We start from the raw sequence: 23,417 nt of genomic DNA, 5'->3' as shown, positions 1-23,417 counted from the left end.
TAAATATCTATAGCCACAGGTTCCACCATCACCAATACTTAGCTGCATGTTTACTGCACCTACATATAAGCTTCTTCAGGTTCCCTAAATGCAACAAATGTGGAACAATGTTTACATTGGACTTTGATGTATTTACCATTGATGGAAGTAATCTCTGACAACTGGTAAATTATATTTCAACGTAAGCAGAGGAAGTGAAGCCAGGTGTTAAGGGTTCATTTGGACATAATAAATGGTTGGCCATGCTTATTGGAATAGTTTCCTACTGGGAGAACCCAAAGAGATCATGATGAGGGAGTGGTTAATATTTCAGCTATTGCCTCATGCCTAATATGCTGCCTTTGCAATCAGAGCTTCAGCATCTCTCATAAAAGGCCATCAAAAGACTAATGATCTTCTGCAAACAGCACAAAATCATCTACACAGGAAACTACATTTTCAGAGCTTTTTATTCAGTTTACTGCTGATGCGTCATTCCATTGTGTACATGCAAGGTGATCTTTATAACCATTAATAAAACATACATTCCTAGTCAAATCAAAATTCTTAAATTCCTTGAAATACAGCAACTTTGATTATTAAAAAAAAAATGAAGAAAGAACAGAAGGCCAGCCATGCTAAATGCTGAGTTGGAAGCTCTGATTTTTTTTTCTGATTCTACAGACTGAGAGGATAAATATTAAAGGGAGCAAAGCAAACATTTAACACATTGTCATAAGTTAAAGCAGATTCATAAGAGCAATAAACATAGAATAGCATTCAATAAATTATACACACACACACACACACACACACACACACACACACACACACACACAAATGAAAGATTAAAGTACTTAAACATAATGTATACTACATAATAACCACCACTATGAGGCAAACTTTCAAGCAAATTGAAAATACAAAAAACAGCTGTGATACATAATTTCAAGTCTAAAATATATCAGAGTCGAGCAGTACATATTAAAACCCTTATGGGCATTCCTTGTCGCTTTCACACCAACATTTGGACTAGCACACAATCAGGAAGAGTACAAGTGCACCAAGTTCATGCCCAGTGAGATGCAAATGCATGCTGGTTTGGGACAGTTATTCCCCTTAGACTGGATAAGAAGCAGAAAAAAAAAGAGAAAGAAAAAGAAAAATAGATAGAGAGAGAGAGAGAGAGAGAGAGAGAGAGGGAGAGAGACTGAATTATAAAGAATGTGCGATCATATTTCAGATGAGAGATCCAACATACATTTACGGCTTGTCTCTACATAAAAAGGTCTCCAGGAACTGCTGTCCCCAGAGAGAAGAATCCTCACTGCTCTGGCACGGATGTCTCATCTGTCTCTACTCCTTCTGATCCCCCTGCTGTCCAAAACACACAACGGATTTAACAGGTTTAGCATGTTCTGCTGACAATATTGCAGACAGTTACACTGCCAACACTTAACCGTGAAAAAAGTGTGAGATATTGTTTTCACACTTAGTAGCAATCAGCTCAAATACTGCTACTAATGCAACAGATTTAACAGTGTATTGTTTTTTTCCCCCAATGTGTTCATTACTATAACCTGCTTAAAATCTCCAATAACATTTTTGCTACTAATAGGGTGGATCGATATATAAACGATTAATGCTGGAAATGTATATTCTCATGTATTTGAACTATATAGTCAACAGCGATGTCTAAAATGATATCCATACCAGCATTGGTCTTGTCCTATCTTTATTATGTATTAATGTACACGACAGACACAATTACATTATAAACAATCTCTCTATCATGACGTTTGGATATTTTACACAGTATGGTTTCAAAGTATTACCACTTTTATGTCTTGATCATCTATAATTTTTAGGGAATAACTTTCACACTTAGCCAGATGCCGGTCATTTTTTTTGGTTCACACCACAGTTAAGACAGAACCCAGTTTCTCAGCTCGATCTCAGTGGTGCAGATGCACCTGAGGATAAAAATAACAGCTCCATTTATAAAATGCTTAGCAACCAAGGACTGGGTTGATGTTGCTTGACATAAAAAGGCCTAAATTCCCCCAGTCCTCTTCAGAGGTGCGGTACAGCGGACCAACACAGCTGAAGGAGACAAATCTAGGCCTGGTGATGTGAGAAGGACACGCTCACACTCGTCACCTGCCCCAATTTCCACCTCGAATGACCAGCTTTCCTTAGTTTCTTCTCAGGTTTAATAAAGCACACCAGGTACTTCATAAATGCAGAAAAACTCAATTTTGTAGAATATGCAGTATTAGTTTTGAACTTTTTTTCTGTGCTGTCTTTACTACTGAAATTAAGTTTGATTTCTGCATTTCTATTCAAGGCACATTGGGCTGAGTTGGGGACAGTGTTGACGTATGTGAAGATGGGTTATGGACGATGTTAGGACCCTAAGTGGACAGTGTAGGAAGAGTTGAGGGACAATTGAGGGACAGTTGGGGGTACAATAGAGCCTTGGATGAATTAATAAGGCTGTGCCATTGTTTTAAATCTCTGATTCTATGGCGAATAAGATCACCGAAAATGCAACATTGGTTAAGAAAAGAGAAAATTTGTTTGAGACATTTTCATACACAGTTATGGAAAAACTGCAGAGCTTTCAGCCACCCACAATCCCAATTAGATTTATGTCTCTATAACTGAGACAAGATTACCACACTGCAAAAGTGAGGTGTCTCTCTGTCAATCCATTGCATTTTTTTTTGTTTTTTTCCCTCCATTTTCACCCTAATTTGGTCTCCTGCCAATTCCCACCCACAAACAAGTTCTCCCCTATCACATGACATGCTCCAGAGAGCAAGCACTACCTGAGAAAAGCACTATCTACCCACTTCCAAATACAAGAGCTCAGAGACACCCACAATTGGCTAGTGTTACTTTGATTGACGATTGACAGAATTCAAACTTCCAGTCTCCCAATGATAGGGCAAACACCTTCCTGCTCCTCCACTCAGAAGTATTAACTTTCTAACTGTGGTAGTGAATACCATTTGCAAGTGCAACTATTTTTAATAATCATAAAGTGTTTATTATCCCCAGAAACTTCAAGAAATTGTTGGTGTGCCCAGTATTTGATTCCTTGCTCTCATATCAACATAACTGTGTCACAGTAGTTACTGAATAATTCTTTGTAGTTACTGAGTAATATGATTTAATATGAATAGAAAATAATACTAGTTTCAGGTACCTGTGGTACTACGATCTCTGCATAACTGCTGGGCATGTGTGCATACATGCCAAGACCTTCCAACAAAGTCATGTTGTGATATGTGACACAATAAATACCCCCATCCTACAACCATCTTTACCTATCTTGCCGAGCCAGTGCCAAATGACAAGGAACCTTGTTGGTTATTCAGGTTTCATAAAACTACACTTACATATGTAACTAGAGTTCTATTTCACCCCTTAAACAGTAACTGCCAGGAGCAGAGTGAAATACCTGGATGTATGCCTAGAATGTGACACGGTAAAATGACATGATAAAACTGATGCTCTGACATGACCTCCACACGCATATTACTTTGAGGTCCAATGTGAACCTTTTGGAATCTAGAGAAATGGCATGGTGACATCCAAGTATCAGCAACTTCCTTGAACACTATTTTTCTAAGTAATGTCCATGAGAAGGAGACAATCTTCATATAGTGGAATGTCGAAGTATAGGCTGGGTACCTAGTACATCTAGAAACCCTAGTAGACAAGGAATACCAAATGTCTTTCCTCAGTGGCAAATGAACAGTTGGTCGGAGGAATGGATGGCTGCCATCTGGTCTAAATAACACCACAGGGCATGTAGCAGGAACAGCAAGGAATACTCTGCCAGATCAGCTTCAGTGAAGGCTGTAAGGTCAATTGACTGATTCACAAAGTTGGCTGATATAACACTAGACAGGCAGTTTCAACCACTATGTCACCCACTGTCATCCTACATGCAAGACACTGTATAGCAGTCCTTGAAAAAAGTCAAGTCAGGATACTGGGAATCAGACAATGCACTGGGTCTACCTGATTGAATTCTATGTAATACACAAAACAGCTTCCACTTCAGGTCATAAAAGGCCTATACTGTATGCTAGGGGCTTTTGCTTTCAGAAGTGTCCCCTGGACTGCAGGGTCACTGTCTTTGGTTAGCGATTCAGTCTGAGGGGCCAAACCATCAGATACAATATAATTGACCAGGTGGATAGTGCCAAATACCACTGTCCACTTGGGGCAGAAAAAAAAACTCCTTAACAAATAACAAACAAACAAACAAACAAACAAATAAAAAACTGGTGAAAGCAACAGTGGAAACTAAGGGTTTGCCAACCATCTCAGGGCCACAAGCAGGACACTGTAGCCTAGTTACTGAATTCTGCACAATGTGGAAAGAATCTGTGTTTGTGGAAAAGGTGTATAACTGAGGCCAATTGCAGTACAGGGTATTGTCCTAGCAGGCTGTCTGGCTCTGCCAGTAGAAACCATAACTGTGCATATGCTGACCTACAAAGAGGTCCACCTGTACCTTGTGAAACCTTTCACAGATATGCTAAAACATTTGGGTGCAGAGGTTTGACAGTGCATCTGCTGAACCATCGTACCCCAGCAGATGAGTTGTCCTCAGTGAGGCCAGTCATTGGTGAGCCCACATAGGAGATTCTGTGTAAGGCAGAGATAGGTTCTTGACCTCACGTCACCCAGATGGTTGATATAACTGACCAGGTTGACATTGTCTGAGTGGAACAAGATGTGATGTCACAGAAGCAAGAAAAACTTCAGGGCCAGTTGATTGCCATCAATTCTAGCTGGCTAGTGGTTGTATCCCTTGTGTCCCTATGGCAGCATACACTCACCAACTTGTAGAAGAGAATGAGTAGAGGCCATCCATAGTTTTGGAGAACAGGTTACTGACATTGGTCACTAAGCAGATAGTCCCATATCGTGTACTATGTGTACGTGTCCGACATGCACACATATGAGAAGAAGAAAGATGATATTTATTGCAAATACTGTGTTACACCACAACTTGACTTTGTTGAAGGTTTTTGCATGTGTAAGCGAGCGTGTATACAGATGTGTAAGCTGTGGCAGTTAGTACAAGTGAAATAGAACTGTATATATTTCACAAGTCAACATAAGGCTTCAGTTGACTTCTAACATCACTTCAAATATGAAAGACAAGCTTATTTTAAGTGCTGGAATGTATCTTTGGAGAAAGAAGAATACTTTGAAGTGTGTGAACTACAGAACTAATCCTGGGCCTCAGTCTATAGTCTACAGAAACTGGGGGCAGTCACTGACCTGCGTCCCCCTGGCTGCCGTTGAGCGTCTCACCAGTGCTGCTCACCTCCTCCCCGGGTTTATCACCGGGTTTCAACTTCTTCCGGGTCATGTGGCCACGGAAACCTGCCTGGATCTTGGCAGCTGCCTTGTTGGCCTCTGGGTCATCCAGGGGGATGTCCATGATGTCCTCTTCTTCCTGAGGCTGGCTGCTCTCCTCCTTTGACCACAATAACCAAGCAGGACAAGTTAAGTAACCAAGACATTTCCATTGCTGTTTATTCTAGAAATCTCTAGAAATGTTTCCACCACAGTGTGGTGGGCTTAGTCTGCTCACCAACTGTCTTAACCCTCTTCAAAATTACTCCATGCCCTACCCAGTGTGTACAGAGAGCTATATAGTGCAAATTTATAACAGTCTCACTTTTCAGTTGCAGAAAAAGACATCAATACACATTAAAAGGAAGCTCTAATTTTGGAACTATAAAAAGAACTCAGAAAAGTAATTAAGGCCCCAAACATTTAATCATTTACAGAAAGAGGATTATAATTACCTAACCTTTCCAGAGCTAAAAACATGTTACACAGGATATAATTTTCTGAAAACGAGGACATGCAGCTATCCTTGTCTTCCGGGTTTGTGTTGGTGGGATTTGGCTATACTGAACTAAGTGTTCATGAAGCTTGCATTTGTGAGCCCATGCATTCTCCCACCAAGCATCTGTAAAGGCGGTGAGCAGAGGATGAGTGACAGGGCTGAAACAGCCTCTGGGTGGGTGAAGCGTGGAGCCACCCACTGAATTAAAAATTAATCAGCTCCTTTTCATTTTGTTGCACATTCTGACATTTGTTTTTATCCCACCTCATGGACAAAGGTAGGGGTGTTATGCATTCTTGAATTCTTAAATAAGCATTCATGTTTTCTGCCAGTGATCATGTAATCTTCCTCAGCCTTTCCAAATGATTTATTTAAGTTATAGTGTGACTAGAGATAACCAAAATAATGCATGGATATGCCCCTGTTTGCAAGTCTAGAGCTGAACTTTCATAAAACAATCACCTTTTCTTTTTTAAAAATAAATAAATGAATAAATAAATAAAAGCCACATTCTCTTCAAAGCAAATTTCACTGTGGCAACAAATAGTAAGTGCTAAGGGAACTGCTTTCAAACATTATCATGTATTACTGGCAACTAAAAATAATGAGGTACATCACAATATCACTCTCTTTGTCAAATATAATTCTTTGTGCTATTTTGCACAAACTAGAGATGCTAGACTTAAAATATTTAATTATTTAAATCATCAGAATCGAAACACTTCAAAGTTTCAAAGTCTTTACCGAAAAGACAAAATCAACGGACCATCCAGATTGCGTCATTCTTAAGTCATACAATTTTCCCTCATGTTCGTGATCTGGATTCTGAACATTTTCACCCACATTTACTTTAAAGGTCTAAAATCCTCACAAATCCCTGATACAATTACAATACACATTACTACATCATGATGTAAACCTAGGAACCTGCAATCACAGCTAGTGACTGCATTAATTTGACCTTTTTTTTCCCCCATTTATTCATTGATTTGTTATGCTAATGCCATGATTTAACACCCACAGCAACCTTGTTTGGAACTTATTTAGAAAGGTCAGTGTTCAGAAAACACAAAAGACAAAATAAGGTTTGTTATGAGGCCAATATTAACAATAACTCAAGGTAACCAACACTGTGAATTCCTAATAGGGACAATCTCCATTTTTTTTTCTTGTCAGATAACATTTCATTAAAAAAAAAAGTCTGAATCCCTCAAATAATTAAGTATACTAGCTGTTGATCTGTGTTCTGAACATTTTCACCCAGATGACCTTTTTTTTCATAGGGGCTAGGGCTGGACACTTTCAACACAAAATAACACCTTAAAATTACTATTGGAGTATGTCTCACAGGGTGTAAACCTGTGAACCTATTCCGTCACAATTAGTTATTGTGGTTCTTTTTTCTCATCCATCCATCCATCCATCCATTCATTATGCTAATGACATGATTTATCAAAACACCCACAGCAAAAAATGTTTTAACAAAAATCAAGTATGACTCCTCATTTGCAAATTTAGGAATACCAGATATCGCAAAGACCATGGTTAATAATAATAATTCAAGATAACTGATTCCCTAATGGGAAACTGAATTTATTTATTTAATTATTATTTTTTATTATCACGCATCATCTCACAAACATTTCTGAATCTGTGGTATATCACTTATCCAGTACTTATCTTACTACCAGAGGTCACTAAAATGCAACATTTCGAAACATTAAACCATGTGTAAATCCTTCAAGACGTTATTGTGCTAGTTATTTGGTTCTATCTAAACAAAAAACCTTCAAAAAGATGGCAAAAGATTTGGATTTCGAACTGAAAAGCGATGTGCAATAACAGCGTTCTGCAGCGCCCTCTAGAGGACGACTGTGGAGGTGAACTCAGGAAAATCACATTAAAGTAAAAAAAAGAAAAACAAAAAACATTTGTTTTCAAACATTACAGAATATGCAAAAGTAGCGCTTTCCATTGCGCCATTTCTCATGATATATATAATATCTTGTCGTACGACTCGCACACGGTCACGAGCAGGATGCCAATGCATTTAGCACTGAAAAGCTGAGAAGTTACACAAAATTATGTGCAAGTGCACGCGATCACCGTTGTCTCCTTAGTCTCGCTTGTCGTAGAAACCTTAAATAAGTTATAGTCATGCGGTGTTACAGATCACCCGTGAATAGTTCTCCATAAAAGGCAGACGTGTACTTACGCAGTGGCAGTCCATGCTGATAAATATGTTCTTTTCTGGACTAATAGACGAGAAAGGTGATGCCAGAGAGATTGGAGCGCGCGCGCCTCTCACCCAGCTCTGCTTATTATTCTCGAGCTGAGGTGGGTGGAAAGGAGGAGCGGGGGAGAGAGAGGGAGGGAGGGAATAAAGGAGAGAGAGAGAGAGAGAGAGAGAGAGAGAAAGAGAGCACACGTCTAAAATATATTTATCTCTCACTATCACTATATTGTCCCTTCTATTATCACTCTCTCTCAACTGACATGACTTTTCAGTGTAAGATGATCGTTGTTACATTCGTTGTTACATACTGTATAGCCAAGCCTAACATAGAAATAACAAAACACTTCTACATAAAACATGCCTTACGTGTCATATAAAAATAAATAAATAAATAAAATTATAGACTTCGGTGAACTTCAGTGTTGTCACCGGGAGGTTAATCCAGCCAGTAGGACCACCTTGGGTGAACACATCTGAAGGACCAATTGTAATGAGTCTGCATGAAAGATTGGTCATGAGAAAGTTGTCAAGCGGACCGGGAATCGCACCGTGGTACTAAATCCGAGACTACCTGTAGGAGGTGGTCTGAGTTCGTTTAAACTGGAACTGAACCGATTCCCATGAATGTGAACACAACTCGTACTCAGTTCATGAAGTAAAGTAACCTGCGCATGGGGTAGTTTCCACACACACACGTGAACCACGAGGGGCAGGGGAATGTTGTGGGACACAGAAGAGGTCCACTGCTGCACAAATTATCTGCTGTGTATAATAGCACCAAAATAAATAAATAAATAAAAACCCAGAAAATATGGTGAGTCGCGTTGTGTTCTCCAGGAGCGTTTGTAATGACGTAAGATGAACACAAACGCACCGGGGTTCGATAGAATCAAGTGAGTCTGAAACCAGACCAGCGCTTTGAAGGGCGCCGGGCAAAATCGCAGAAAACGTGCCAAGTGTGAAAACCACCTAATTGTACTCTGCTGGGATTAGGATTACCAGGATCCACGCCTGGGAGTGATGTCCGGAAATACGCATGCAGTGACCGGGCCACCCAGTCAGGCTCAGTCTGAATCGTGGAGTCATCTTGAGAATCGACCAATCAAGATGAAGGGTGGGGGTCAAGTGCAATGCCAGGGTGGTTGGGATGCGATGGACAGTCTTAGATGGCGTAGACCCTCGGAATGGAAATGAATAAATGAATGAAAAGGATAGAGTATCACTGATGCAAAGCACTAATCTACATCAAACCCCTGGAATGTTTTTATTTTATTTAATTTTTTGTCTGCACTCATCGCACACTGTAGAGTATGCAGGTCTGGGATGAATATTGGGGCTGGGGGTTGGGCTGATAAGATTAGACAGATGCCTGTAGTGTGTTTTAATGTAAATGTAAATGTTTTTGTCTTTCCGCATGTAAATGTAAGTGAAGCGTTTACAACAAAGAATGGTCTTAAATTTTTCTGTTTATAGCTTGATAGCTCTGTATTGGTAACATATAAGAAACTATCTTAGCAATTTGGTTATTGAAGATAACTTTGAGGCTTTGAAAATAAATGTCTTCTATATTCATGCAAAAGGTAGCAAAGGAATGATTTTATCATTATGCTGCTCTGACTGCTTGTGATAGCTGGTTGTGATATTAGATAGGAGGGATTAAATGTAATATCTATAAATAACTCAACAGTAATACGATTAGGGCTGAACAATGTGTGCTTAGTCCGTCGACTGTACTTGGACTTGTATATAATCCAAAATCAATTCGGTGTGTTCATTGCAACCGCAAAGGTATTTTATATGCATCTTCTCAATCAGCACTAATGATGCATTACGGATGTGTCAGTGAAGCAGACTGAGAAATATCAGTCCAAATGGAGCTCAATGGCAGCAACGTTAGATGTATGCTGCTTTTCCATATGGTGTGTTTGTTAGATTCTGATGGTGCAGGTTTATGCCAGAAAAAGCTCTCTTTGGACCCACAAAAAAAAAAAACACCTTCCACTTTTGGTCTTTACCATTCCTAATCCTTATACCATATATTTTATTGTACATATAGTAATAATATTTTTATAGTAAATTGTACTGTACAGAACTGTAGGTAGGGCGTTGTTCAAAATCAGGAGTCGGGACCAGCTGTGAAAATCAGAGACACGTGACGTGCCATGGTGATGCTTAGAAACATTCCTCTAAGGAGGCATTGGTAACATTGACAAATTATAGTTTTAGCACTGCAAAACAGGATGGGAAAACATTGCTATAGTTCTTATGTCAGCATCAGTGTAGCTTCATCCATTAACACAGCCTACACGAATGAACTTAATTCCCAGACAACATACTAGGCGTACTGTCCCTTGCCTAGAGGCACTAAGAAATTGCTTATTATCCAGCTTTGCTTCTGCCAGGACCATGTGGTGCTTCTCATTTTAAAAAAAGCTCCTACCGTGTGCTAAAAAAACATGCTGAAAACCTGGCCTGCATGTCTAGACGCTCAAAAGATATTTCTCCTCTGACCCGTTTGCATTCTGCCAAAACGCAGCACCAAATCCATCCATCCATCCTTCCAGTCTCAACACACTGGAGCATTACATATTTCCCCTACTGCCATTCTCTAACCAGATTAACTTGTGGGGGGAAAAAAACACCATGGAGACAAAAAATATCTCAGTGTTTTGCTATTTGTTAAATATTGAATTTCATCCAGATTTCTGGAATGTCAAAGACGAGAAGAACTTTACATCAATGGCAGGATGAAGATAACCATAAGTACTGTGCCTGAAATGTAAAAGTTGCTGAAAGTGATATATATTAGATTAGATGACCTACATTGTAAAGAAGGAATGAGACAGAAAGAGAACACACTGCACAGATCTAATTGCTCCTTGTAGATCACACACTAGTTTACCTAGTTGCTTTCTTGAAAAAAAAAAGATATATATATATATATATATATATATATATATATATATATATATATATATATATATATATATATATATATATATACCTTGAGTTACAGAAGAAATGGCTGGTATCATGTTTCCGTGGCAACACTTATAAATCCTCCACCAAACTTCCAAGAATCATATAGAATTTTACCTTACATTTTTCAATATTTTCTGAAATCACTGAGATGAGACTCTCCATTGTGATTCATATCTCTACTGATAGCATTGTAGCACTGAGTGATTGGACCTGTGTGTCGGAATGATGCAGTCTGTTACCCAGAAACGGAACTATTTCAGGGGCATCTTCAATCACCTATCTCTCGAGACCAGAATAGAGGCACCTCGCTGTTGATCAGACATGTCCTTGAGGTTTTTATTTTTAAATATCAGCTTGGGACAAAAATTGGAACAGCCTAAATCCAGGATAAGGTCATCACTTATCCTGGATTCTCTGTTTGCCAAAAAATGTTTCAAATTCAGATAAAACACTATTTCTACATCTTACCTGTTGGTCCACCTCCTTGTTCTCACTTTCAAGTATGGGCTCATAGACCACATCCTCTTGATGTTCAGACTCTTCATAATCTGTAGCTGTTTCCGTTTCCACTGGGTGCTCTTGTGAATCTGTAGCAGATTGTTTATAGTTGACCTCCATGTCCTGCTCAGTTTCCTCAGATGTAGGAACAGGAAGCGTTGCTTTAGATTCATGAGTAAATGTACTGTAAAACAAATTGTCTTCCAGTGTGTCAGGTGCATTCACACCATTACTTCCTTCATCAATGTCACTGGTATCCTCAACTTCATCTACATTTTGAGATGTTCTAGTGCCATCCTTGTTCACGTCCTCATCTGAAAAGCCAGTGGGATTGTCCACCAGGCCTTCCATATTCTCCACAGGAATCGTTTCAAATATATCTTTGGGGTCAGTCTGTTTATCATCATTTGTCTCATCTTCCTGAATATCAGTCTGAGAATCTCTTTCATCAGTGGCAGCAATGATATCACTGACACTTTCAAAATCATTATGTTCCTCCTGAAGTTCAGATGCTACATTCACAAAATCCTCAATTTCTGGCTTATCTTTGTTTCTCCTGTCTGTTAGACTGTCTTTTTCCAGAATGAACGATGATTCACTCATAGCTTCAGCTGCCAAAATGTCACTTGCTTGCTGGTTTTCAACCCCCAATGGTATTTCATCTGTATTTGTTTCATCAAAAGTTTGTGCCTCTTCTGACACACTGATACTTTCTGCTCCTTCGTTTAAATGTAGCTGCTCAACATGATGAATTTCTGGCCCAGCATCATCAAATAAAGTATTAGTCATTTCTCTGACATCTTCAGAAAGATGACCAGTTTCATCAATTTCGTCCTCTTTAACAGGGGATGCAATTGTTTTTTCATTACAAGAAATGTCATTTAATTCTTTATCAACATCCTGTTCAACATATACTGATGTCTCAGTACCAGTCAGAGTGAATTCATCATGGGAATCTAGGACATCTTGCTCAACTAGGACAGGGTCTGGGCTTTCTGAAGGTGGAATAAAACCTGCATCAGCTCCAGTCACGTCTCCGCTGCCCTCAGTGTGCTCCTCTTCCTGCAAAGTAGACTGCAGTTCTTCAGAGCACACATCTACATCTGCGAGACCACGATATGATGACAGGGTTACAGGATCGAGCTCTTTTTCTGCTGTCTCATTTTCGTCATCGACACTGGCATGCTCCGGCACATTTTGTAGCATTTGCTTTTCAACCTTTTCCATTTTATTCAGTTCTTCAGCGCATATGCCAACATCTGCAGTTCCTCTGTATGAATTTAACTCCGGATGAAGTTCAGAATCAGACTCTCCTGATTCGTCCTCTGATTTATTTAGCTCATTGTTTGCCTGTGGTTCCCACTCTACAATGTCTTTAGGGGCATCAAGGGTCTCAGGTGAAGGGGAGGAGTTCTGACTTGACTGGGTAATTTTGTCTTCATTATTTTCATACAAATCAGATTGAAAATCTCTTTCTCTGAAAGGTGACATTTAAATATAAGGACAATTAAGTAGCAGTTAAGTGTGATTCATAATGGAGGCTCAGTTAATGCAGGAGCCCAAACAAGCATCACAATGAAAATTCATTACTGATCCTGTACAGCAGGTGTGGATGTCTAAACTGGTACTGTAATTAGTCTTTTGAACCAGCGACTTTACTAGTGTGCGACTGAAAATCTATCTTGATTAAGGTACAATTCACTGTTGTGGTTCATAATGCTCTCAAAGTTAAATATACTACACTTCAGGTAAAGCCATGAAATATGGAAACTCTCAAGAAAGTAAAAACTGAAGTCATTTCACATTTTATTTCCTACATTCTGTCCATCATTTTTAATCAACAGAAACTGGATCTGAACTGAATGATGCTGCCTCTCCTGTCAAGTCATGGAGAAATCAGACTCACTCATTTACAGAGCTTCCAGTTTCTTCGTCTGGACTGCACATTTCCTGGTTTACTGCATCCTGAAAAAAAATACAAATAAAAAGACAAACCTAGAACAGTGCTAAATGATGATAAATAAATACTTGCTTGAGGATACTGCAAAATCTGTTCAAACCCACGCTGAAGGAATCATTGTTGGAGATCCTGTGCTCGATCAGTCCACCCCATTTAGCTGGATCAAGGCCACCTTCTGGAGAAAAGAAATTGCAAACTACATAAAAGGTTATATATATATATATATATATATATATATATATATATATATATATATATATATATATAAACTGAAGGGTATTGTCAGTAAGGCAGTAGTGCATTATCAGTAACCTTAAAATCATTTAGGAGAATATGCTATAGCCCAAAACATGGTCTTCTCACTTATAGATGAAGCTTTCATTTAAACTTAGGGGAAGATGCACTAATTAAGGCAACCAAGCCTTCATTTAAGTAAAGGTTGACACTAAATATTTCTAATATGATTAGTTTTCACCTACGATATGTTCAGTATTTCAGAAATTCTGTATGCAAAAATGTTACATTAAACACGTCAATAAAATCTACATCCATCCATTTTCCATACTCTTTATCCTACACAGGGTCACGGGGGAACCTGGGGGCATATTACAGAAATGTTCTATCTTAAATCTTAAGTTAAGATCTGATAAGTTGAATTAGGATTTTTCACAAATTCGTATTACAGAAGCAAATCTTAACTTGATTTAAGATTCTTATCTTCTTCTTATCCATTCATTTTCTATATCATTTATACTACAGGGTCACAGGAAACCTGGAGCAGGGAGCAGGGGCACAAGGTGGGGTACAACCTGGACACCAATTCATACACTACGGACATTTTGGACATGCCAATCAGCCTACCATGCATGTCTTTGGACTGGGGGAGGAAACCGGAGTACCCGGAGGAAACCCCCACAGCACGGGGAGAACATGCAAACTCCGCACACACAGGGCCGAGGCGGGAATCGAACCCCTAACCGACCAATAACCACTAACCGACCGTGAGCCCGGATTCTTATCTTATCTTCCAAATCTTATCATATCTCTAGTTAAGAATTCTTAAACTGCTCCATCAAGTTCAATAATCAACTCTCAGGTCCGTTACCAAGCAACCAACTACAACCAACAACTGTGAAGTACACTTTTGAATAAAATGGAGTATGTTGAATAGTAAAATCACTTGCACTATGCCTGGTAACGCTCCGTGACAGTTCGTTGGCTTCTGAAATGTTAGTCGCAATTCTTGTGCAAACTGTATTATCATATTTCATGGAAGTCTGTAATTATTTTTTGTTGTGAAAGCACAGTACATCATCTGGGTACTCCAAAAGTCTTTCCACCATCAAACATCACAGTTCTTCATCTTGTATCAATATATAATAAATGTAATGCCATTCTCAGACATGGTGATTGTAATGTGACTGTTATTGTTGGCTTTAAGTTTTAAGTTAGGAAACCAGTGGGGTTGTCCTAAAGTTAAGACACTTTTTAGGATTTTTTGTCATGTTAGGATGCTTCTGTAATACCCTTTTCCAATCTGTAGCTAAGGTAAGATAATGTACTTTGGACATGTTATTCCTAAGTGCTTTTGTCCTACGTTTACATGGACAATAATATTCCAATATTAACCCGATTAAGAAAATACGCTGATTAAGAAACTACTATGTAAACAGCGATAATTGATGACCTTAATCCGGCTAAAGTCATATTCTAAGTAAACACAAATCGAATTAAGACATGTTTAGTATTCCTATTTTAGTCGCATTATCGAAGTGCATTGTAGACATGTACACACCTTAATCACACTAGTAACGTTGTATGGGAATTTTCACCACATTTTGCGACAGGACACGTACACAAAAATTTTCTTTCCATTCAGCTTCATCAAATTCCATTAAAACAACTCTTTCCCACCAGTCCTTACTTTGTGCTCACATCCAGTACCTCTGAGTTTGTCGTGGTGGTGTGAATGAAATGGGAATTTGTATCCACGGCTGTCTATTTACACGTATAGCACGGCAAATAATGAACTGCACTTGAAGCTTTCATAAAATTAAAAATGAAACACTCAGAACTGTATACAGTACCATAACGAAGACGAACTGTATGTTGATACATGAAATTCTGGAAGGAACGTTGGACAGCGTGGCGTGGGGACGTAATGACGAGTGCCATTAATCGATCTATGTTCTATAACATGTAAAACATGAACATGAAAGGAATGTCCTAAAAGTGACTAATGTATACAATCTTAATCAGAATATTGTCTTATTCAGAATAAGGTCAATAATTAGATTACTGCTGTCCATGTAAACGTGATCAGTGAGGTCCTAACTAAAATCACCATGGTTACCAAACAGATAAGATAGGATTCTGTAATTAGGCACTTTCTGTAATACACCCCCTGGAGCCTAACCCAGGGAACTCGGGGTACAAGGCAAGGGGCACCCTGGACAGAAATCCCATAAGGCAATAGGGAGAACATACGAAACCCAAGCTCAGAATTGAACTTGTGACTCTGAAGCTATGAGGTGGCCTTGAAATAAAGCTATTAAATAGTCATCTATTATCAAAACATGCTGAACAGCCACTCTACACACTACTGAAGGAAATTACCCTCTCTTTTCTGGAGAAGTGCTGTAAAGTATTGTGCAGCGAAGGTGGGGATGTCTTCAGGTTGATCTCTCAGTACCTCTCTGGCGAGTCCCTCTAGAATGTTCCCAAACCCACGAGGAACTCTCAGGGCGGTGTTCGAGAAAGGCACGGCCATTTCTCAAATAATCAGCCTCCAACATAAGATAGGAACAGTGTGAAAACAACCATGAAACACATATGGTACTGTACAGCTAACTTTAAAATAAAATAAAATTTGCTTATTAGCTGGATTATTTATGAGATCCCTGCAACAACTTGGGGCCCAGTTTCACTGTAAAGTTAACATGATCTTAAGTAGTAAAGAAAGAGTTTAATCTTAAGTAGTGATGATCTTTAGGCTGTGATGCTTGGGGAACATTCAGGCTAGAGTAGACCATAACACTACAGTATTGTAATAGTGTGTGTGTGTGTGTGTGTGTGTGTGTGTGTGTGTGTGTGTGTGTGTGTGTTTGTATGTGTGTGTGTGTGTGTGTGTGTGTGTGTGTGTGTGTGATATATATATATATATCAGAAGTATCTATCAGAACGATAGTGTCACTGAGTCCTATATGTAGTAAATAAGATACGACCCATAATGATGTAGAAGTACTTTGACACAGCTGTCTAGACTTCTTTAAGCTTATTTCGCTTGATAGCTAGCAGTGTTTACAATTTTGCAGTTTGACATTCAATCCAGAGATGATATCATTAAAAAAGTTTGCAAACGTAATCGTTACTATTTAATTTATTATTGTTTTTTGAAACGTTTTACAGCATGTCATAACGCCCCGCTAATACCATATTCATTTTTCAAGCCTTACCGTTCCGTTTCCAAAACTTCTACTTGTTTGGTTTACAAGCATTGCTACGCAACCGAGACTACGGAAAGTAACGAGGGTCTAAAAGAAAGCGTGTGACTAAAATGAAACTGGTCATTACGGATGTTTACAATTTGGGATTTCGGGGTTCAGAGTCTTTCCTGAGCTCTGTGTTAAACTCTAGGCGCTAACGAATATTTTTGTGCTTACTTTTATGCGTTTGTGCTTCCTTGTTTTAGTTTACTTATTTTCTGTTGCACTGATTCTCAAAATTTTGTGACCCCCTAGAATGAATAAATACCACAGACCTCCCCAGTACACAGAATCCTTATTTAAACTCTTTATTTAAATATTTACAATAATATTATAGCTATTGATTGGGGTCATACAGCTTTTTATTCCAGAAGCTTCCACAAGATACATTAGGATGATTCATCCATAAATCTTCTATACTGCTTATCCTTCAGGGTCACGGGGAACCTGGAGGCTATCCCAGGGAGTATCGGGCACAAGCAGGGCACAATCACATTCACACACCCATTCATACACTACGGACATGCCAATCAGTCTACCATGCATGTCTTTGGACTGGGGAGGAAACCGGTGTACCTGGAGCATGGGGAGAACATGTAGACGCTGCACATGCAGGGCAGAGGTGGGAATCAAACCCCCAACCCTGTATTATTATTATTATTATTATTATTATTATTATTATTATTAATAATAATAATAATAATAATAATAATAATAATAATAATAATAATAATAATAATAATAATGGATTTAAACCATTTAATTCAATTCTGGATTAAAACCATTTAATTCAAATGACCAGACAATCAAAGAGTCTAATATTTATATATAGTATGTTTGTTTGTTTGTTTGTTTCTTAAATTATAATAGGACAAAAGGACTAACATATCCACTGTGGTAGGAGAATTGCTTTGTACACTATATGACCAAACGTTTGTAGACACCTGACCATCACACCCATATGTGGTTCTTCCCCAGACTGTTTCCACAAAGTTGGAAATACAGAATTGTATAGGATATATTGTCTTTGTATGCTGTAGCATCACAATTTCCCTTCAATGGAACTAAGGGGCCCAAACCTGTTCCAGCATGACAATGCCTCTGGGCACAATGTAAAAGCTCCTGGAAGACATGGGTTGCCAAGTTTGGTGTGGAAGAATTTGAGTGGCCTGCACAAAGCCTGACATGAATCCCACTGAACATTTTTGGGATGAACGGAAACACAGACCGCACCCCAGTCCTCCTTACCTGACATCACTAATGCTCTTGTGGCTGAATGGGCAAATCCTCACAGCCATGCTCCAAAATCTAGTGGAAAGCCTTCCAAGAACAATGAAGATTAGTATAACAGCAAAGGGCACTAAATATTGAGCAGGATGTTCCACAAGCACATATGTGTGTGATGGTCAGGTGTCCACAAACATTTGGTCACATAGAGTATACTTCTTAATATAATGCAAAATAAATTGTATTAATGAAACCCATTTTTAAAATAATAATATAAAAATGAAATATAATAAGTACTATATATTTTATTGAATACATTACTGTTAAAAAATTTCTGCATATTTCTTTACAAATGTTGAAACATATACATTTTCAAAAGCTAAAAAGAAAGGAAATAAACCCAAACTTAAAAAAGAGCATACTATATATATATATATATATATATATATATATATATATATATATATATATATATATATATATATATATATATATATATATATATATATATATATATATATATATATATATATATATATATATATAAGCACTACAAAAACCTGTCACACACTTCTCATGGTTGCCATAACATTTACATTATTTTAATTACTTATATATTTAAATAGACTAATTAAGTGCATCTGTGGAGTATGTGATGACGGCATATTCAGAGGTCGTGCTTAATTTCCTGCTGACCTCTCTGGGGTGAACATGTAGTCTGTCAGCGGAGCGACAAGCTTGTAGATGAGATGCACCTGTGGCCTCTTCCCTCCATCTCTGCACACACAGGAACACAGAAGCTTGTTACTTTATGTATAAAGCATGTGGTGAGTCATATTTCATGTTATTGAGTCCATACTACAAGTACTGAAGCTGTTATTACAAGTCTGTTATCGAGTGGAGATTGGCCATGGAGTCCTGTGAGCTCTGGAATGCTGGAGTTTCGCACAGAGATCACGATGTCGGCGTAAGGGACTTCATGATCACTCTGGCAGTCTAAAAGAAAAACAACTTGTATCTTGTATCTTGTATCTTGGATGCAATGTTATAGATGATTTGTTTCATGACTAAGTGTTCACTTCTTAAAATGCAAGATTTTAATAAACCTCACCTTGTACTATGGGTTTGTGGATCGTTCCATCATTTTTTGCTCTTGTGCTTTGAAAAAGTTAAAATATACAGAGTTAGTAGGTAAATGTGTGGTGGTCTGGGAAAACTTTTCAAATGGTCAAATTTGGACATTTTTCTACTATATAAAGTTTTGAAAACTACAAAATTTCCTAATGTGTAGTGGGTGTGTTTTTTCCCCTTCTTTTTCATGTATCTCAACCTAAATGAAGTTATAGTTATATTAGTTTAAAATCTGGCTAACCCGAAACGTGAAACGTGAGAATTTCGCATGTAAAGATTTGATTTCAATTCCACTGAAAGACGCCACATCTACCTCTACATTTATAATTTAATTTACTTATAAAAACAAGAAAAACAACATTACTGCCCAACTTGACTGAACCATAAGGTTAGAATGGAAAACAACTTTTATTCTCACTTTTATTATCAACATTAGTTTCTGTCTAATCAACTGAGATCAAAGTCACTCGGATTTAAACATTTTGCCATCTCGACTGATCTCTGTTTGTGCTAACATAAAATTTCTTTTCTGTTGGCTAAATTTCTTTTTATTAGATCAGTAAAAAAAATATGTAAATTTGTACAGAGTGTGTAAGTGTTCTTCTCAGTTTTGATGATGATGATGTGATGGTGCAGGACCATTACAGACATTTTACAAGTCATTATCAGATTACAAATGGCCTTCACCATTTAATTTGAATTAGACTTCAAATCATTCACCATTTGAGGAAAACAAACTTTAGGTTCTAGGCATGTATAGACATGTTTAGTCTGGCTGTTATAATTATTATTATTATTATTATTATTATTATTATTATTATTATTATTAATTAATTAATTTATTTATTTTACCAGAATGTATGTTAAACTGACTACTTATCCAACACGATCTTTTCAAGTAGACAACAAGGCAATGTTAGAAAGTAGACTAAATAAAAATAGTACAGATGTCTGTATGATGTCTGTATGTATGAGATTTTTCTGCTTTTTTGACTATTTTTCAGAACTTGGCTACAGCAACTCATGGGTTTTCCCCTGACTGCCTCGTATATATGGGTGATAGGTAATTGGTAGATAGTGAAAAGATTTGGTGGTACACTACGTCACGTTTTAGTTTTCAGAGTAACAAGACTGTTGAGACAAAAGTTTTTAAATGTTTGCCTTACTTTTCATAGATTACAGCTGATGAATCCTCAGCATCCATCAAATTCTTTCCCCTCTTTCTGTAGCATATATATATCAGCAGAAACAGTAGTGCGGCTGCTACAGACAGTGCAATTGCTGCTAATGGCCTGATCCATACAATTTCATCTGTTTGAAAATTGTGTCACATCAGTTATTTTTTATAGAGTCTGTTCTGTTTTTGTCATCCATTAGTTAGAATGATAACAACTCACCATTTTTAATGACATCAATCACAATAGTAATTTTCTGGCTGGTACAATGCTGGTTAGTGTGGCATGTGTATATTCCTTCATCTTCTTCTGTAATCTTACTCCATTCTACCAGTGTGCCACTGATCATTTCTGTGACATTTGCATCATCCCTCATCCATTGGCCTTTACAATGTTGGTTGGTAGAAAGACATTCCAGTTTTAGTTTGTCTCCCACACCCAATTGGATGGAGTGTGATGATTGGCCTCTGTCTAATAGGTTTAACTCATTCTCATTTTGGTAAATCGCCACTTTCATGGCTACATCTGAAACAGAAGAAAGCGGATTTGAGTCATTTGTACAATGTACAATGTGCGAGTCTACATGATGTGAGTAATGCATTTTTCTTGACCTACCTTGAGTGACTTTAGGAGGAACAACTGGTAATGCAGTCTTATCTACCACAAACATGATCATGAATGAACACCAAATTAACACCACAGATAAATCTGCTTACTGACTAGAACAGTGGTCTTTACCTAAACGTACTATTTCCTACCTGGAATTTGAAGTGATATGAGCCGCTCAAGGTTCTGAGGGAGATCTTGATGATCGCTCTTCACAGAAAAACACGAGTAGTTATACAGGGTCTGTTCCAGGGTCAGATTAAGAGTTCGCAAGCTCACAATGCAGATGTCTTCACTCATGTTTTTTTCTATTGTATGCCACAAACAGGTGGCACATGTTGGCGTGTCTTCCCATTTCCAGCTACCACGAATGAAACCAGAGGAGCAGTTGTAGGTGCAGTCTAAAGTAAGCTGCTCTCCTAACGTAGCTTTAATAACTTCAGGGGTTTCGGTAGTTTTTCCACATGCAGCATCTGAGAAAGAAAGATAAATTCATTAGCAGGCAGTGAGCAATACAGTGGGATAATTATACTGTACCACTATTGACTACTCACTAGAAGAGGGCAATAAGACAATACCTTTGATTCTAAAATGAAGGAGCAGAGCCACATGAAGCAGAAACAACAACATGGTACAAATGCAAGAATCTGATATTTCCTGTCTCTGTAAAAGCTCAAAACTCTTTGTGAAAAAAAGAAATAATGGAACATGTGAATGCTTTGTTGTACTCCTCCTTTTGAGGTTGAACAATTTCGTTAAAACTCCTGCCTCCAGGAAATGACAGCCGCTGAAGAACTGCGGTTTACAGAGGTGGGAAGAAAAGAAAATAACAAGTAACTTTGTTACTATATTTAAGTCTGGTGTTTAAATATCTGTGCTTGCTTTTTTTTTTCAACTAATACTTTTGATTTTTTCTTAACACAACTTATTAAGTATTTTTGCACTTACAGTGAGGGACAAAAGTATTTGATCCCCTGCTGATTTTGTATGTTTGCCCACTGACAAAGAAATGATCAGTCTATAATTTTAATGGTAGATTTATTTGAACAGTGAGAGACAGAATAACAGCAAAAAAAAATCCAGAAAAACGCATGTCAAAAATGTTAGAAATTGATTTGCATTATAATGAGGGAAATATGTATTTGACCCCTCTGCAAAACATGACTTAGTACTTGGTGGCAAAACCCTTGTTGGCAATCACAGAAGTCAGACGTTTCTTGTAGTTGGCCACCAGGTTTGCACACATTTCAGGAGGGATTTTGTCCCACTCCTCTTTGCAGATCTTCTCCAAGTCATTAAGGTTTCGAGGCTGACGTTTGGCAACTCGAATCTTCAGCTCCCTCCACAGATTTTCTATGGGATTAAGGTCTGGAGACTGGCTAGGCCACTCCAGGACCTTAATGTGCTTCTTCTTGAGCTACTCCTTTGTTGTCTTGGCCATGTGTTTTTGGTCATTGTCATGCTGGAATACCCATGGACGACCCATTTTCAATGCCCTGGCTGAGGGAAGGAGGTTCTCACCCAAGATTTGACAGTACATGGCCCCGTCCATCATCCCTTTGATGCGGTGAAGTCCTGTCCCCTTAGCAGAAAAACACCCCCAAAGCATAATGTTTCCACCTCCATGTTTGACGGGGGGGATGGTGTTCTTGGGGTCATAGGCAGCATTCCTCCTCCTCCAAACATGGCGAGTTGAGTTGATGCCAAAGAGCTCCATTTTTGTCTCATCTGACCACAACACTTTCACCCAGTTGTCCTCTGAATCATTCAGATGTTCTTAGGCAAACTTCAGACGGGCATGTATATGTGCTTTCTTGAGCAGGGGGACCTTGCGGGCGCTGCAGGATTTCAGTCCTTCACGGCGTAGTGGGTTACCAATTGTTTTCTTGGTGACTATGGTCCCAGCTGCCTTGAGATCATTGACAAGATCCTCATGTGTAGTTCTGGGCTGATTCCTCACTGTTCTCATGATCATTGCGACTCCACGAGGTGAGAGCTTGCATGGAGCCCCAGATCGAGGGAGATTGACAGTTCTTTTGTGTTTCTTCCATTTGCGAATAATCGCACCAACTGTTGTCACCTTCTCACCAAGCTGCTTGGCAATGGTCTTGTAGCCCATTCCAGACTTGTGTAGGTCTACAATCTTGTCCCTGACATCCTTGGAGAGCTCTTTGGTCTTGGCCATGGTGGAGAGTTTGGAATCTGATTGATTGATTGCTTCTGTGGACAGGTGTCTCCCTTTAAGAGTGTGCTC

The 23,417-nt window shown here is 38.5% G+C and overlaps 2 protein-coding genes across 6 annotated transcripts; both read right to left on the bottom strand.

The window, feature by feature from the left end:
* Positions 1-431: 431 nt before the first annotated feature.
* spa17 (sperm autoantigenic protein 17) lies at positions 432-17,693 on the bottom strand. Of its 5 annotated transcripts, none has more exons than XM_017491711.3 (8): positions 16,995-17,693; positions 16,156-16,325; positions 13,644-13,714; positions 13,486-13,544; positions 11,550-13,056; positions 8,079-8,195; positions 5,287-5,485; positions 432-1,353 (listed from the first exon to the last, which is right to left on the bottom strand). In XM_017491711.3, exons 2-8 carry the CDS (start codon positions 16,307-16,309, stop codon positions 1,304-1,306), a joined length of 2,157 nt encoding a protein of 718 aa, XP_017347200.1. In that variant the 5' UTR covers positions 16,310-16,325; positions 16,995-17,693; the 3' UTR covers positions 432-1,303. The 5 variants fall into 5 exon arrangements, with proteins under 5 accessions (XP_017347200.1, XP_017347201.1, XP_017347199.1 ...); XM_017491712.3 differs by having other exon boundaries at positions 432-1,356; positions 5,333-5,485; XM_017491710.3 differs by having other exon boundaries at positions 432-1,356; positions 16,995-17,692.
* A 1,110-nt stretch (positions 17,694-18,803) lies between these two features.
* LOC108277470 (uncharacterized) lies at positions 18,804-21,869 on the bottom strand. The gene is made up of 8 exons (XM_017490254.3): positions 21,742-21,869; positions 21,316-21,636; positions 21,173-21,214; positions 20,780-21,082; positions 20,549-20,693; positions 19,363-19,409; positions 19,135-19,247; positions 18,804-19,028 (listed from the first exon to the last, which is right to left on the bottom strand). Exons 1-8 carry the CDS (start codon positions 21,791-21,793, stop codon positions 18,879-18,881), a joined length of 1,173 nt encoding a protein of 390 aa, XP_017345743.1. The 5' UTR covers positions 21,794-21,869; the 3' UTR covers positions 18,804-18,878.
* Between the last annotated feature and the right edge of the window lie 1,548 nt (positions 21,870-23,417).

The sequence above is a fragment of the Ictalurus punctatus genome, chromosome 17, assembly GCF_001660625.3.
Source record: "Ictalurus punctatus breed USDA103 chromosome 17, Coco_2.0, whole genome shotgun sequence".
NCBI lineage: Eukaryota > Metazoa > Chordata > Actinopteri > Siluriformes > Ictaluridae > Ictalurus > Ictalurus punctatus.
This window is presented reverse-complemented; position numbering and strand designations above follow the sequence as displayed.